This window comes from Anastrepha ludens, chromosome 6, assembly GCF_028408465.1.
Source record: "Anastrepha ludens isolate Willacy chromosome 6, idAnaLude1.1, whole genome shotgun sequence".
Lineage (NCBI taxonomy): Eukaryota > Metazoa > Arthropoda > Insecta > Diptera > Tephritidae > Anastrepha > Anastrepha ludens.
Window position 1 is genome coordinate 24,722,814 of NC_071502.1, and position 17,886 is coordinate 24,740,699.

At 36.1% G+C, this 17,886-nt stretch overlaps 2 protein-coding genes across 2 annotated transcripts; both read right to left on the reverse strand.

Moving 5' to 3' along the window:
• Positions 1 to 365: 365 nt before the first annotated feature.
• LOC128868145 (coenzyme Q-binding protein COQ10, mitochondrial-like) lies at positions 366 to 1,057 on the reverse strand. The gene has a single exon (XM_054109912.1). The coding sequence runs from the start codon at positions 818 to 820 to the stop codon at positions 377 to 379; it is 444 nt and encodes a 147-aa protein (XP_053965887.1). The 5' UTR covers positions 821 to 1,057; the 3' UTR covers positions 366 to 376.
• LOC128865895 (coenzyme Q-binding protein COQ10, mitochondrial-like) lies at positions 973 to 12,432 on the reverse strand. Its single transcript, XM_054106289.1, has 2 exons — positions 11,757 to 12,432; positions 973 to 995 (listed from the first exon to the last, which is right to left on the reverse strand). Exons 1-2 carry the CDS (start codon positions 12,193 to 12,195, stop codon positions 973 to 975), a joined length of 462 nt encoding a protein of 153 aa, XP_053962264.1. The 5' UTR covers positions 12,196 to 12,432.
• Between the last annotated feature and the right edge of the window lie 5,454 nt (positions 12,433 to 17,886).

A 17,886-nucleotide genomic window follows, 5' to 3' on the forward strand; every position in this document is an offset into this window, starting at 1 on the left:
TTTATTTACAATAGACTTAACCACTAATTTAATAAATTTGTTATCTTTGAGTAATTTTGTTTGAAAAAGATACACACCTCAGCTCTGGGTACTGTCGGTGAGGCTTTTTTTCTTGTTTGCTTATGATTACCATGTAAAGCTATGTACAAAATAGTGTGATCTCGTGTGAACTATAAGTAAAAATATACTTATGTATGTATGCACTTATGTACAAATGTATGTATAAGTTTAACAATGATATTTTTGCAATATATAATAATAATATATAATATAGTATATAATATAATAATAAAAGTATATAAATAAAAATAATCAATCACACAAAAGTACTTGAATACGGAGTTATTTATGTTTAACTACCTTCTTTGCGTCTTGGTCAAGATCTTCGCCATAATATAAGCGATTTAATTGAAGGTGGTCCATATCGTCGTTCAGCTTCCGCCACAAAAGCATGGTCCATTTGATCGCAAATTAAATCGAAAAAAATATTTGCAATATTGCTGTGTATCAGCGATTTGAATTCGAAAGCTACTTTGAAATCCACAACACAAGATTGTGGAATATCCTTCAGACCGGGACTAAATCGCCAATTGTTACGCAAATAGTTAAATAATCTTCCATCTGTGCATACAGATTTTACCAGCACAGGATTTTGAAGCGAAACGTTTGATGTATAACTTTCGTTCAGCGGTGGGAAACCGACAATTAAGTCAGCCTTGAAGCCGTCATTACGCTTACTGTGTACGAGTGATTTCTTCACGTATGGCACAAACTTATAATAGTTCGATACGTCGGCGACCACATCATACATTTCTTGCATCGAGTATCTGCAAATTTGCGAAACGCCAACTTAAGTGAGTAATAGCGGATGCAATACACATTTGCACGCCTACCCAATTAACTCCTTTTTGGCATATTCCCGATTCTTGTTTGTAAGATCACTAAAAGTGAAGAAGTCTCGTTGAGGACAGTTCACGTTTCTGCCGGCAGCTGTGCTACAAAGAGAAGTAAACAAACTTGAAAAAATTAAGTTGCGAATTGCGATTTCCATATCGAGTTCATGTAGACACATTCGAACTGGTACGATATGCTTTGGTAGGGGGGTTATATAATTTTCATTGAAATTAGATTTTTCTATGAAATAAGTAATACTTACAATTGTGTGTAGGTGCAACCGATAAGTTGCCTATTTGCCAGCAACAATTTTGCGTTCTTGAACATTACGCCACAAAAAATTCCACAGCTACGTGTGAACGATCTGCCCATCTGGAATTCACTATTTACACTATTGAAACAATAACACACGAATTGTTTTTTTTTTTTTTGTCCTTTGAAAATTTATTATTATTTAAAATTTTTATTTTCGTGTTCTCCGTATTCAAGTCAAGTTACAACTGAGCATAATTCAATAATGAATCATGACAACTGATTCCATTTTTTTCAATGAGGTTATGATGTCAGTGAAGGAAATATTTCTGCCGGTTTCACAGTAGTTTCTGTGAAGTGAATTTTAAAGCGTGTATATGTAAAATATCTTATAACTCAAGAACGGGCTCACCTATCCAAACCAAGTTTTTAGGCTTTGTTTGGACTATTCAGTAGATGGTTTGTGTTTTGAAATTTTAAGAATCGGATACCAGGGTCTCGAGAAATAGGCCAAAACGTGAACCCGGGTAACCCTAGGATGTGTTTGTACAATATGGGCAGCAAATGGAAGCGGTTGATGATTTCTATAGTATAGAGTATTTTTCATACCGTTCCGTGACTAGGGTCTGGAGATATAATCCAAAGCGTGGACCCGGGTAACCCTAGGATGTGTTTGTACAATATGGGTAGCAAATGGAAGCTGCTGATGATTCTATAGTATAGAGTATTTTTGATGCCGCTCCGTGACTAGGGTCTCGAGATATCGGCCAAAATGTGGACCCCGATAACTTAAGGATGTGTTCGTACAATATGGGTAGCAAATGGGAGCTGTTGATAAATGCTAATGAAAAGAGGACTTTTCTTTTCGCTAGGTAACTAAGGACTCCAGATATAGACCAATTGGGAACTCGCCTTCAGGTTAAGAGATTGCATTGCATTCTTATGTACTACAACCAGTTATAATGTTTTAAGCGGCGGGCGGTCCCTTCTTCTCTGTCTGTGGCATTTACCGAAGCGTATTTGTTGAGGTGGGTAACACGTGTTAGCCCGCAATGTGTGACCTGCCCATCTCAATCTGTTGATCATGATTGTGGTTATCACAGATGGGATATAGCTTTTAAAAAATTAGAAATTTTCAATGTGGGCAGTATATTAACAAATGTAAGTGGCGTTCCTCAAACAGTCGGTTCTATGTTACCGGAACACCCGGACTTACTATATGTAGTATATCCGGTCAAGGACTGTCACTCCAGCAGCACTCCCCGTACAAGTATGGGGAATGTTTTTCCTCTTACAACAACAAGAGGACCTTAAAAGAACCATAGGCAATACTAGTAAGACACTGAATGTCCGTGTCCAGCACTGATGCATAAGAGGGGCAAACACCAGTGTAAACATATTTTACCAGAGGAAAAAAGGGCTCCATAAAATAGGACAAACACTAAAATTTGTTGAGGAATTTGGGCTCAGAGAAATACTTTTAATCCATGAAAAAGGCACAATACATCTTTCAGGTCGTAGTGCTAAGTGCTCTTATAATAATAAAAAAAAAATACATTTAAAACTAGTTACCTAAAAGAGTTTTGAGCCAATTTCGAAACAAATTTACCACAGTAATACGGGTTTTAAAATTAGAGCATAAAATTATTGTTGCCTATTTTTTCATAAGAAGAAGAAGAGAGCCGGCTCCAAACAGCTGTTTTCTAAATCACTATTTTCATATTACCAGATATGATTTAGTTGTTAAATAATACCCAAAATGTCCACGGCGAAAACGCATGGAGGCACACTATGGTAATACAACGTGGAATAAGCGAACACAGCCTCCGGAAGACTGGTCTAAGCCATTACCTGAGTGGTTGGCGAAGAAGTATGAGAATACTTATTTGGAGTTGAAACAAATGGAATTGGATGGACGAAGAACACCTGAAGTGATTGAAAAATCATATTGTGCGATAATGTAGATCAAAAAGTTTAGACACTACTGAAATGAGACATTTTGAGACCTTTTTTATTAAATATCTCGAAAACTAAGCGAAATATCAAAAAATTTTACTTACACATATGTACATACACACAACATATATACATATATCCGCATATATAAATACATATATAAGTTCACAAATTTAAATTTGCTTATGCCATCCTTCTGTGTGCCTGGTAATAAAGCATTTTCTATACATACATATATATACGTATATCTTTTCTCTTCTTCTTTTTGGTGTCGCTTTTTCGTTTCATCGAGTCTCAAATCACTCCCAACGATTCTAAAGAAGTTTTCACTTCAAAATGTCCCATTTTAAAAATAAAGTACTTTCTTTTTTTGATTCTTCATGCAAACTAAATTATATTTTCGTATTATTATATAGTATTATTATGTGTTATTTTATTATTAAAATATAATCATATATTTTTTCGACTAAATCACTGGCACGCATATTTATTGAAATCGGTAAACTGTATAACAGAAATTTGTACGGCAATAAGAGCAGAGTTTTGTGCTTATTTTAAATAAAATATTATAAGGCAGTCAAAAGGTCTGTTCATGAAGCAAATAAATTGTAAAAATTGTAACAAATTAACAAGTTTTGGTGTTCATGTATCCAAAACAATTGCAAAGTAAGGGAGAGTGAGAGAGCAAAATAACATTTCAATTTGAGGGGAAGTAGCAAGTTTTTACTGTATACATTTTGACGTGATAACGTCTTATAATTCGATTTAGCCGGCTGGTCGTTACCTTGCATGAACTGCAAGCGAAAGCGCGGAACGAACGACATAGAGCACAATCGGCCCCCGCATTCGGCAACGTTCGACATCTGCACACCTACTTGAGTGAACATATGTATATATGTATGTATATGCGCATATGTACATATATAAATTCGCATATTTGTATTTGCATATGCCTTCTTCCCGTGTGCATGGTAACGAATCATTTCTCTGTTGCGAATAGGACGATGATAGGAAAAATAGGAAATGAAAGGGAGTGTTTCGAGTGTAAAGTGTCTTGAAAAAGGCAAATCGATGATGTTGCCTCTTAGTGTTTTTGACTTATTAACGTCTGATGCACAATCGAAATTGAACATATCTTTCATGAATTTGAGAAATGTTTCGTCAACTTTCATGTTTGTGTAAATTTAACTTGACCTATTCCATTGCGATTCCATTTACCTCCTCCTCTATATCCATACAAAATATCTATCAAACAAATAAAATTAAAATTTTGTTTTGAAAATTGCAACCAGTACATCAGTATTTTCTTATGACGTTCTCACGTTAAACTATCGTCAGTAAACCGACTTACAGACTTACTTTTTTACTTGTAAGAATTTGCAAGTGAGAGAAACAGTTAAACGCAAAGTAAAAATAAACACGAATTAAAATTTTTCGAATTGAGACAAAATTCTAAATTTAAATTAAAAAAATTGATTAAAATGGAGTATCTAATTTAGATATCCTATATTAAATAGGAATCGGTCAATCATGTAGAGGCATGCACTTCTGAACCACAGCTTCCAGTCACCGCTGCTGCAGTTTGCGAAATGCAAATCGAAAGCATTGAAGATATCTTTGGTGTTTTATGCTTGCACTTCTTGGTTATTAACTAATTTGGCAATATAATAGGACTATGAATAAGTTCGTGCGGTTTTTTTTCGAAATTTGAAACTTTATTGACGTAAAATGGTTACAAATTTAATATTCAAAATATTGTCCATCGCTTACTACTACTTTTTCCCATCTTTCTGGCAATTCACGGATTCCCTTTGTGAAAAATTCGGTCGGTTTTGCCGCAATCCACGAATCGATCCATTTTTTGACTTCATCGTAATTACGGAAGTGCTGGTCAGCCAGGCCATGTTGCATCGATCGGAAGAGATAGTAATCGGATGGCGCAAGGTCTGGACTATACGGCGGGTGGGGTAGGACATCCCATTTGAGCGTTTCTAAGTATGTTTTGACCACTTGTGCAACATGTGGCCGAGCATTGTCATGTTGCAAAATAACTTTGTCGTGTCTATCGGCGTATTGCGGCCGTTTTTCTCGCAGTGCTCGGCTCAAACGCATCAATTGTCGTCGGTAGACATCCCCCGTAATCGTTTCATTCGGTTTCAGTAGCTCATAATACACAACACCCAGCTGGTCCCACCAGATACACAGCATAACCTTCAGGCCATGAATATTCTGCGCCGACGTCGATGTTGAAGCATGGCCAGGGTATCCATACGTTGCCCGACGTTTTGGATTGTCGTAATGGACCCACTTTTCATCGCCAGTCACAATTCGATGCAAAAAACCCTTTCTTTTGTGCCGTTGAAGCAGTTGTTCGCATGCCATAAAACGGCGTTCAACGTCTCTTGGCTTCAATTCATACGGCACCCAATGGCCTACCTTTCGGATCATTCCCATGGCTTTTAAACGTTTGGAAATGGTTGATTGATCAACTCCCAAAGTTTTTGCAACCTCTTCTTGCGTTTGAGCCGGATCTTGATCGAGCAATTCCTCCAATTCGGTATCCATGAACTTTGGCGGCGCACCCTCGCGTTCTTCGTCTTCCAAGCCAAAATCACCACTTTTAAAGCGTGCAAACCACTTCTGGCACGTTCGCTCAGATAGAGCATGCTCACCATAAACTTCCACCAAGATACGATGACTTTCGGCTGCTTTTTTCTTCATATTAAAATAATGAAGAAGAATTCCCCGCAAAAACACATTATTTGGCACGAAATTCGACATTTTCAAGTGTGGTAAAAATATTGTTGTTTACGCTTCAAATAAAAAACTTATACTGACGTTTGTGCCTTACGACAGTAGCTCTCCAATGAATGTTTGGAAATGTGGATCGATGGAATAATAATCAAGTTACGCCATCTGTTGTAAAACCGCACGAACTTATAAATAGACCTATTATGTATGTATATCATATACTTGCATAGGGGGCGTCCATAAATTACGTGAGATGTTTAAGGGGGGGAGGGGGTCGAGCCAAATCTCATCTAATCTTACGTTGGAGAGAGGGGGGGTCTCGGCAAATATCACGCAATTTTTTTCTGATTGAAACAAAAAAATTGTACATGCTTAAGATTTAATCTCAAACGTAATCGTAGTATGATTAAGATCATTCACTAATTCGTTCAAAAGAAAATAATTTCATTCATACTTCGACGTTATACATTACTACTGTCAAACCACCATATTTGTTTTATACCAAATAGCTCAATTTAATCTGAATTTGCGGTACAGTGTAGCCCGTCGGTTGTTTTCGCGCCACTATGAGCCGAACGCCCTATCACTCAGGTTGACGTTTGACAATTCCGGACTTTAAAGAACATGACGGAAAATCATTTGCTCCATTTCTAATACGCGTACCGATTCAACCGCTGAATGCCTGCATCAGCACGCCTATTGATCTCTATTGCCCAAGTATACGTGATGATTTAGAGAAAATATGCTGCAGTACATGCGGTATTTACTTCGCATCTATCACAAGAGCTGCAGAGCACAGGAGAGCAGCTCACATTGCACCAGCTAAGCAAGCGCGTATGTTCCGCAAAGTGCGACCCTCACGGATTGTCACAAGACGAGCTAATGAGTTACTGTGCGCAAGCGTCAACGGCTTAGAGTGGCTAGATTAGAACGAAGTTGAAGGAGCACATGATTTTACTGAAAATCATATGGACATGTTGGTCCCAATAGTCTCTCTTGAAACCGCGCATGATTCTCCATGGACTGAATTAGAGTAGATATTCTTTTTTTAATCGCAGTAGTTACGATTTAAGTCTTCTATTGATAAATTTTTACTACACTTATAACTCTCAGCAATATTGATTACTAGTCTTAACTAGTCGTTAATAAAAGCACGAAGCAATTTTTTTTTCTTTTTACAATAACAATCCAACGCGTTTACATAAGAAACCCACATTTTGAAAAATCTCACGTGAGATTGGGGGATGGGGGAGGGGGTTGAATAAAATCTCACGATACCTCACGTAATTTATGGACGCCCCCATACATGCATATACAGCAGCAAGGAAAATATATAGAAAGCTATGATTGCCACAACAATTCAATTGAAAATTTAATGTTCTTCATCTGACATCGTTGATGAAATAGAATAAATTATTATGGACGAAATAAATCATGTGGTGCTAGGGTCGTTATTTTGCATTATATTTGCTTTATTTTTAAATTTTTTTTTTTTTAATTTTATTTTTTTTACTTTTTGTGACTTCTTCCCGTCAACAATTTAATAAGGTGAGCTTGCAAATTTTTACTGCTTTGCGTTCATTTAATTTTTTTTATTTTTCTCTTTGAGAGCGAATTCTCGGAAATTAAGGGGGAACGCCACTGTTTGGGGCCAAACAATAGTCGATTTTTGTGATTTTTTTTTTTTTGTAAGTAGGAAAGATTATTCGAGGACCGAACAAAAGGCAATTTATTATATCGCACCCTATACACAAAAGGGGCACAACTCTAAATTTTCCACACTCGAGCTTGACTTGTTTACAGTAGCACAGAAACCAAACTATGTGATATATCACGCTGAAATTTGCCATGTAAGCTTATAACAGTCCTACCAAAAAACAAAAAAATTATTTTTGCCATATGTCATCCGCGGACCGTTTTATTGATACCGTCTCGTTCATATTTGAGCAGAACGTACATTTTGAGTTGTGACCCTTTTGTATTTAGGGTGCGATATACTAGCAAACCCGGCCCCCTTCGCTGGGCACACTAAAATAGAATAGATATGGTTTAGAACAGAAAATATATGATTTTCATATTATTTATTTCTTTATTCTTCATTCAAGCGCTTTGGCATAAACAATATTTTTTGTTTTTCTATTTGTTTTTGAGTAAATATAAAATATAAATTGAAAATCAGGAAAAAAGAAGATTGTTTTTAAATTTCAAATCAACGCATATGAATAAACAATCGTCTTTTTTCCTGATCATCTATGAATTTTTCGTTTCAATTTATATGTTTTATTAAGCATTGGAGCTTTTTTAACCATTATCCATTTATATTTTTCAAAAAAAAAAAACGAAAACAAATTTTTTTTCCACGAACACATAATTTCATTCGGATTTCACATTAAATTCTCAAATTTCGTAAGAAATTACTCACTGTTCCAAAATCCATTCCAAAAAAATTCACAAACAATTTTTACATGTTGCACTTACGTTTTTTCCTTATGGCATCCAAATCAGAAAGAAATATTGACACATTGTAACTCACACTGTCAATTTGACAGTTCAGTTCCGCCCCAAGCGTTAAAACAGTAAGCGACATTATGGCTGGTTCAAAAGAGCGCTGTACCCGTTGCCAGTGCTCCGAATTACAACCAAACTTTACGAAACCCATTTTCAATACTTACTTAACAATGTGTGTAAGTTTGGTTTAATTCGGTGCAAAGACACGGGGGGCCCACGTTTTGGCATATATTTCGAGACCCTAGTCATCAATAGGTATGAAAATTACCCCGTATTAAAGCACTTATCAACAGCTTTCATTTGATATCCATATTGTACAAACACATTCTAGGGTCCACGTTTTGGTCTCTATCTCGAGACCCTAGTCACGGAGCGGATGGAAATACTCTGAACTAAAGCATTCACCAACAGCTTCCATTTGATGCCCATATTGTACATACACATCCGAAGGTTACCCGGGTCCACGTTTTGACCTATATCCCGAGACCCTATCTACCAATAGGTATCCAAACTATACGGAAACCATCAATACCTCCTTAACAATGTGTGTAAGTTTGGTTTAATTCGGTGCAAAGACACGGCGGGTCCACATTTTGGCATATATTTCCAGACCCTAGTCATCAATAGGTATGCAAATTACCCCGTATTAAAGCACTTATCAACAGCTTTCATTTGATACCCATATTGTACATACACAACCAAAGGTTACCCGGGTCCACGTGTTGACCTATATCTCGAGACCCCAGTCACGGAGCGGCATGAAAAATACTCTGTACTAAAGCATTCACCAGCAGCTTCCATTTGATACCCATATTGTACATACACATCCGAAGGTTACCCGGGTCCACGTTTTGACCTATATCTCGAGCCCTATTTCCAAAATAAAATATAATCCATGTTACTCGTGGATGATGTAGCTTTCGAATGGTGAAAGAATTTTTAAAATCGGTCCAGTAGTTTTTGAGCCTATTCATTACAAACAAACAAAGTTTTCCTCTTTATAATATTAGTATAGATTACGTCCTGATCTTTCGCCGGCGTTGAAGTGGTGGTGGGGTGCACGCTTCAGCTACTAAGTGAAACTTGGTCCTTTGACTACATACAGTTTATAACCTAAATGCTCCCTACGCTATCTGTAGAAAATGATTGTCTGCAACTACCGCGTGATACGAGCAAGCCTTCTGAATGTGGCTTACAAGGCCGTATCGACGATATACTACTGTGGGCAAAAAGTAAGGTGAATTTATTTGTTAAGCTTCGCGGGATTAAAATTTCGCTCTAGTTATTTTTTTCATGAGTTGGCAGCACTGTTAATAACATCTGAGCCAACTTTCATGTGAATGTCAATATTAGTAATATATTTACGCTTGCCAGAGTGCATTTTTCGATTTTTACAATGTCTGATTTGATTGAGCAGAGAAGTGCCATCAAATTTTGTTTGCGGAATGAAATTTCGGCTACGAATAAACAATCGTCTTTTTTCCTGATCATCCATGAATTTTTCGTTTCAATTTATATGTTTTATTAAGCATTGGAGCTTTTTTAACCATTATCCATTTATATTTTTCAAAAAAAAAAAAACGAAAAAAAAATTTTTTTCCACGAACACATAATTTCATTCGGATTTCACATTAAATTCTCAAATTTCGTAAGAAATTACTCACTGTTCCAAAATCCACTCCAAAAAAATTCACAAACAATTTTTACATGTTGCACTTACGTTTTTTCCTTATGGCATCCAAATCAGAAAGAAATATTGACACATTGTAACTCACACTGTCAATTTGACAGTTCAGTTCCGCCCCAAGCGTTAAAAAAGTAAGCGGCATTATGGCTGGTTCAAAAGAACGCTGTACCCGTTGCCAGTGCTCCGAATTACAACCAAACTTTACGAAACCCATTTTCAATACTTACTTAACAATGTGCGTAAGTTTGGTTTAATTCGGTGCAAAGACACGGGGGGTCCACGTTTTGGCATATATTTCGAGACCCTAGTCATCAACAGGTATGAAAATTACCCCGTATTAAAGCACTTATCAACAGCTTTCATTTGATACCCATATTGTACATACATAACCAAAGGTTACCCGGGTCCACGTGTTGACCTAAATCTCGAGACCCCAGTCACGGAGCGGCATGAAAAATACTCTGTACTAAAGCATTCACCAACAGCTTCAATTTGATATCCATATTGTACAAACACATTCTAGGGTCCACGTTTTGGTCTCTATCTCGAGACCCTAGTCACGGAGCGGATGGAAATACTCTGAACTAAAGCATTCACCAACAGCTTCCATTTGATACCCATATTGTACATACACATCCGAAGGTTACCCGGGTCCACGTTTTGACCTATATCTCGAGCCCTATTTCCAAAATAAAATATAATCCATGTTACTCGTGGATGATGTAGCTTTCGAATGGTGAAAGAATTTTTAAAATCGCTCCAGTAGTTTTTGAGCCTATTCATTACAAACAAACAAAGTTTTCCTCTTTATAATATTAATATAGATGTATTAAACTATGTTAACGTAAATGTTTATTAAAAAATATTGAAAATTGACAAATTTATGTAATTAAACGTAACGAGTTAAAAACAAATGATTATTAAAAAATATTGAAAATTGACAAATTTTTTTTTTTTTTTTTTTTTTTAGAATAATTCGCAAGCTCGTCCAGCAAGACCCATATCGACTAAGAAAATAAACTTCGATACTGAATGAAAAAGTTCTGTCTGAATGTGTTTCATTAGAACAACCAACTGTCTTTCAAATCGCAATAACGGTAGTTAAGTATTGCACGTTCATAGCTTTAATAGTTTACCGATAAGAAAGTTAACCCTTAACGACCGCTACATCCCTGGTTTGTTGACCACATAAAATTATAAATCAAGTAAATATATTGAATTAATATCAAAATAAATCAGATTAATGTTTAGTTAAAGTTTTCATTCTTATAAACGTTTCAGAATTTCACCTCTAATTTCCCCGACGTCTTATTGGCGAGTATTACAAAAAAGCTCTCGGCCGTTAAGAGTTAATATCATCCATCCACTCATACATTTTACCCAGGAACTTAAAAAAGCACGGTTGTTATACCACAAAAAGGAACTGTAACAGTTTGGTTATTATTTCTTGTTTTAAAATGTTTATTTACAATAGACTTAACCACTAATTTAATAAATTTGTTATCTTTGAGTAATTTTGTTTGAAAAAGATACACACCTCAGCTCTGGGTACTGTCGGTGAGGCTTTTTTTTCTTGTTTGCTTATGATTACCATGTAAAGCTATGTACAAAATAGTGTGATCTCGTGTGAACTATAAGTAAAAATATACTTATGTATGTATGCACTTATGTACAAATGTATGTATAAGTTTAACAATGATATTTTTGCAATATATAATAATAATAAGCGATTTAATTGAAGGTGGTCCATATCGTCGTTCAGCTTCCGCCACAAAAGCATGGTCCATTTGATCGCAAATTAAATCGAAAAAAATATTTGCAATATTGCTGTGTATCAGCGATTTGAATTCGAAAGCTACTTTGAAATCCACAACACAAGATTGTGGAATATCCTTCAAACCGGGACTAAATCGCCAATTGTTACGCAAATAGTTGAATAATCTTCCATCTGTGCATACAGATTTTACCAGCACAGGATTTTGAAGCGAAACGTTTGATGTATAACTTTCGTTCAGCGGTGGGAAACCGACAATTAAGTCAGCCTTGAAGCCGTCATTACGCTTACTGTGTACGAGTGATTTCTTCACGTATGGCACAAACTTATAATAGTTCGATACGTCGGCGACCACATCATACATTTCTTGCATCGAGTATCTGCAAATTTGCGAAACGCCAACTTAAGTGAGTAATAGCGGATGCAATACACATTTGCACGCCTACCCAATTAACTCCTTTTTGGCATATTCCCGATTCTTGTTTGTAAGATCACTAAAAGTGAAGAAGTCTCGTTGAGGACAGTTCACGTTTCTGCCGGCAGCTGTGCTACAAAGAGAAGTAAACAAACTTGAAAAAATTAAGTTGCGAATTGCGATTTCCATATCGAGTTCATGTAGACACATTCGAACTGGTACGATATGCTTTGGTAGGGGGTTATATAATTTTCATTGAAATTAGATTTTTGTATGAAATAAGTAATACTTACAATTGTGTGTAGGTGCAACCGATAAGTTGCCTATTTGCCAGCAACAATTTTGCGTTCTTGAACATTACGCCACAAAAAATTCCACAGCTACGTGTGAACGATCTGCCCATCTGGAATTCACTATTTACACTATTGAAACAATAACACACGAATTGTTTTTTTTTTTTGTGCTTTGAAAATTTATTATTATTTAAAGTTTTTATTTTCGTGTTCTCCGTATTCAAGTCAAGTTACAACTGAGCATAATTCAATAATGAATCATGACAACTGATTCCATTTTTTTCAATGAGGTTATGATGTCAGTGAAGGAAATATTTCTGCCGGTTTCACAGTAGTTTCTGTGAAGTGAATTTTAAAGCGTGTATATGTAAAATATCTTATAACTCAAGAACGGGCTCACCTATCCAAACCAAATTTTTAGGCTTTGTTTGGACTATTCAGTAGATGGTTTGTGTTTTGAAATTTTAAGAATCGGATACCACGGTCTCGAGAAATAGGCCAAAACGTGAACCCGGGTAACCCTAGGATGTGTTTGTACAATATGGGTAGCAAATGGAAGCGGTTGATGATTTCTATAGTATAGAGTATTTTTCATACCGTTCCGTGACTAGGGTCTGGAGATATAATCCAAAACGTGGACCCGGGTAACCCTAGGATGTGTTTGTACAATATGGGTAGCAAATGGAAGCTGCTGATGATTCTATAGTATAGAGTGTTTTTGATGCCGCTCCGTGACTAGGGTCTCGAGATATCGGCCAAAATGTGGACCCCGATAACTTAAGGATGTGTTCGTACAATATGGGTAGCAAATGGGAGCTGTTGATAAATGCTAATGAAAAGAGGACTTTTCTTTTCGCTAGGTAACTAAGGACTCCAGATATAGACCAATTGGGAACTCGCCTTCAGGTTAAGAGATTGCATTGCATTCTTATGTACTACAACCAGTTATAATGTTTTAAGCGGCGGGCGGTCCCTTCTTCTCTGTCTGTGGCATTTACCGAAGCGTATTTGTTGAGGTGGGTAACACGTGTTAGCCCGCAATGTGTGACCTGCCCATCTCAATCTGTTGATCATGATTGTGGTTATCACAGATGGGATATAGCTTTTAAAAAATTAGAAATTTTCAATGTGGGCAGTATATTAACAAATGTAAGTGGCGTTCCTCAAACAGTCGGTTCTATGTTACCGGAACACCCGGACTTACTATATGTAGTATATCCGGTCAAGGACTGTCACTCCAGCAGCACTCCCCGTACAAGTATGGGGAATGTTTTTCCTCTTACAACAACAAGAGGACCTTAAAAGAACCATAGGCAATACTAGTAAGACACTGAATGTCCGTGTCCAGCACTGATGCATAAGAGGGGCAAACACCAGTGTAAACATATTTTACCAGAGGAAAAAAGGGCTCCATAAAATAGGACAAACACTAAAATTTGTTGAGGAATTTGGGCTCAGAGAAATACTTTTAATCCATGAAAAAGGCACAATACATCTTTCAGGTCGTAGTGCTAAGTGCTCTTATAATAATAAAAAAAAATACATTTAAAACTAGTTACCTAAAAGAGTTTTGAGCCAATTTCGAAACAAATTTACCACAGTAATACGGGTTTTAAAATTAGAGCATAAAATTATTGTTGCCTATTTTTTCATAAGAAGAAGAAGAGAGCCGGCTCCAAACAGCTGTTTTCTAAATCACTATTTTCATATTACCAGATATGATTTAGTTGTTAAATAATACCCAAAATGTCCACGGCGAAAACGCATGGAGGCACACTATGGTAATACAACGTGGAATAAGCGAACACAGCCTCCGGAAGACTGGTCTAAGCCATTACCTGAGTGGTTGGCGAAGAAGTATGAGAATTCTTATTTGGAGTTGAAACAAATGGAATTGGATGGACGAAGAACATCTGAAGTGATTGAAAAATCATATTGTGCGATAATGTAGATCAAAAAGTTTAGACACTACTGAAATGAGACATTTTGAGACCTTTTTTATTAAATATCTCGAAAACTAAGCGAAATATCAAAAAATTTTACTTACACATATGTACATACACACAACATATATACATATATCCGCATATATAAATACATATATAAATTCACAAATTTAAATTTGCTTATGCCATCCTTCTGTGTGCCTGGTAATAAAGCATTTTCTATACATACATATATATACGTATCTCTTTTTTCTTCTTCTTTTTGGTGTCGCTTTTTCGTTTCATCGAGTCTCAAATCACTCCCAACGATTCTAAAGAAGTTTTCACTTCAAAATGTCCCATTTTAAAAATAAAGTACTTTCTTTTTTTGATTCTTCATGCAAACTAAATTATATTTTCGTATTATTATATAGTATTATTATGTGTTATTTTATTATTAAAATATAATCATATATTTTTTCGACTAAATCACTGGCACGCATATTTATTGAAATCGGTAAACTGTATAACAGAAATTTGTACGGCAATAAGAGCAGAGTTTTGTGCTTATTTTAAATAAAATATTATAAGGCAGTCAAAAGGTCTGTTCATGAAGCAAATAAATTGTAAAAATTGTAACAAATTAACAAGTTTTGGTGTTCATGTATCCAAAACAATTGCAAAGTAAGGGAGAGTGAGAGAGCAAAATAACATTTCAATTTGAGGGGAAGTAGCAAGTTTTTACTGTATACATTTTGACGTGATAACGTCTTATAATTCGATTTAGCCGGCTGGTCGTTACCTTGCATGAACTGCAAGCGAAAGCGCGGAACGAACGACATAGAGCACAATCGGCCCCCGCATTCGGCAACGTTCGACATCTGCACACCTACTTGAGTGAACATATGTATATATGTATGTATATGCGCATATGTACATATATAAATTCGCATATTTGTATTTGCATATGCCTTCTTCCCGTGTGCATGGTAATGAATCATTTCTCTGTTGCGAATAGGACGATGATAGGAAAAATAGGAAATGAAAGGGAGTGTTTCGAGTGTAAAGTGTCTTGAAAAAGGCAAATCGATGATGTTGCCTCTTAGTGTTTTTGACTTATTAACGTCTGATGCACAATCGAAATTGAACATATCTTTCATGAATTTGAGAAATGTTTCGTCAACTTTCATGTTTGTGTAAATTTAACTTGACCTATTCCATTGCGATTCCATTTACCTCCTCCTCTATATCCATACAAAATATCTATCAAACAAATAAAATTAAAATTTTGTTTTGAAAATTGCAACCAGTACATCAGTATTTTCTTATGACGTTCTCACGTTAAACTATCGTCAGTAAACCGACTTACAGACTTACTTTTTTACTTGTAAGAATTTGCAAGTGAGAGAAACAGTTAAACGCAAAGTAAAAATAAACACGAATTAAAATTTTTCGAATTGAGACAAAATTCTAAATTTAAATTAAAAAAATTGATTAAAATGGAGTATCTAATTTAGATATCCTATATTAAATAGGAATCGGTCAATCATGTAGAGGCATGCACTTCTGAACCACAGCTTCCAGTCACCGCTGCTGCAGTTTGCGAAATGCAAATCGAAAGCATTGAAGATATCTTTGGTGTTTTATGCTTGCACTTCTTGGTTATTAACTAATTTGGCAATATATGTATGTATATCATATACTTGCATAGGGGGCGTCCATAAATTACGTGAGATGTTTAAGGGGGGGAGGGGGTCGAGCCAAATCTCATCTAATCTTACGTTGGAGAGAGGGGGGGGGGGGGGGGGGGTCTCGGCAAATATCACGCAATTTTTTTCTGATTGAAACAAAAAAATTGTACATGCTTAAGATTTAATCTCAAACGTAATCGTAGTATGATTAAGATCATTCACTAATTCGTTCAAAAGAAAATAATTTCATTCATACTTCGACGTTATACATTACTACTGTCAAACCACCATATTTGTTTTACACCAAATAGCTCAATTTAATCTGAATTTGCGGTACAGTGTAGCCCGTCGGTTGTTTTCGCGCCACTATGAGCCGAACGCCCTATCACTCAGGTTGACGTTTGACAATTCCGAACTTTAAAGAACATGACGGAAAATCATTTGCTCCATTTCTAATACGCGTACCGATTCAACCGCTGAATGCCTGCATCAGCACGCCTATTGATCTCTATTGCCCAAGTATACGTGATGATTTAGAGAAAATATGCTGCAGTACATGCGGTATTTACTTCGCATCTATCACAAGAGCTGCAGAGCACAGGAGAGCAGCTCACATTGCACCAGCTAAGCAAGCGCGTATGTTCCGCAAAGTGCGACCCTCACGGATTGTCACAAGACGAGCTAATGAGTTACTGTGCGCAAGCGTCAACGGCTTAGAGTGGCTAGATTAGAACGAAGTTGAAGGAGCACATGATTTTACTGAAAATCATATGGACATGTTGGTCCCAATAGTCTCTCTTGAAACCGCGCATGATTCTCCATGGACTGAATTAGAGTAGATATTCTTTTTTTAATCGCAGTAGTTACGATTTAAGTCTTCTATTGATACATTTTTATTACACTTATAACTCTCAGCAATATTGATTACTAGTCTTAACTAGTCGTAAATAAAAGCACGAAGCAATTTTTTTTTCTTTTTACAATAACAATCCAACGCGTTTACATAAGAAACCCACATTTTGAAAAATCTCACGTGAGATTGGGGGATGGGGGAGGGGGTTGAATAAAATCTCACGATACCTCACGTAATTTATGGACGCCCCCATACATGCATATACAGCAGCAAGGAAAATATATAGAAAGCTATGATTGCCACAACAATTCAATTGAAAATTTAATGTTCTTCATCTGACATCGTTGATGAAATAGAATAAATTATTATGGACGAAATAAATCATGTGGTGCTAGGGTCGTTATTTTGCATTATATTTGCTTTACTTTTTAATTTTTCTTTTTTTTACTTTTTGTGACTTCTTCCCGTCAACAATTTAATAAGGTGAGCTTGCAAATTTTTACTGCTTTGCGTTCATTTAATTTTTTTTTATTTTTCTCTTTGAGAGCGAATTCTCGGAAATTAAGGGGGAACGCCACTGTTTGGGGCCAAAAAATAGTCGATTTTTGTGATTTTTTTTTTTTTGTAAGTAGGAAAGATTATTCGAGGACCGAACAAAAGGCAATTTATTATATCGCACCCTAAATACAAAAGGGGCACAACTCTAAATTTTCCACACTCGAGCTTGACTTGTTTACAGTAGCACAGAAACCAAACTATGTGATATATCACGCTGAAATTTGCCATGTAAGCTTATAACAGTCCTACCAAAAAACAAAAAAATTATTTTTGCCATATGTCATCCGCGGACCGTTTTATTGATACCGTCTCGTTCATATTTGAGCAGA

Bases quoted from the DNA above. Each gene is read 5' to 3' on its own strand.
- LOC128868145 (XM_054109912.1), bottom strand. From the start codon at position 820: ATGCAAGAAATGTATGATGTGGTCGCCGACGTATCGAACTATTATAAG.
- LOC128865895 (XM_054106289.1), bottom strand. From the start codon at position 12,195: ATGCAAGAAATGTATGATGTGGTCGCCGACGTATCGAACTATTATAAG. The intron at 996-11,756 runs GCAAAAATATCA...TTCTCTTTGTAG, and splicing joins GCTTATTATTATTATATATT to CACAGCTGCCGGCAGAAACG.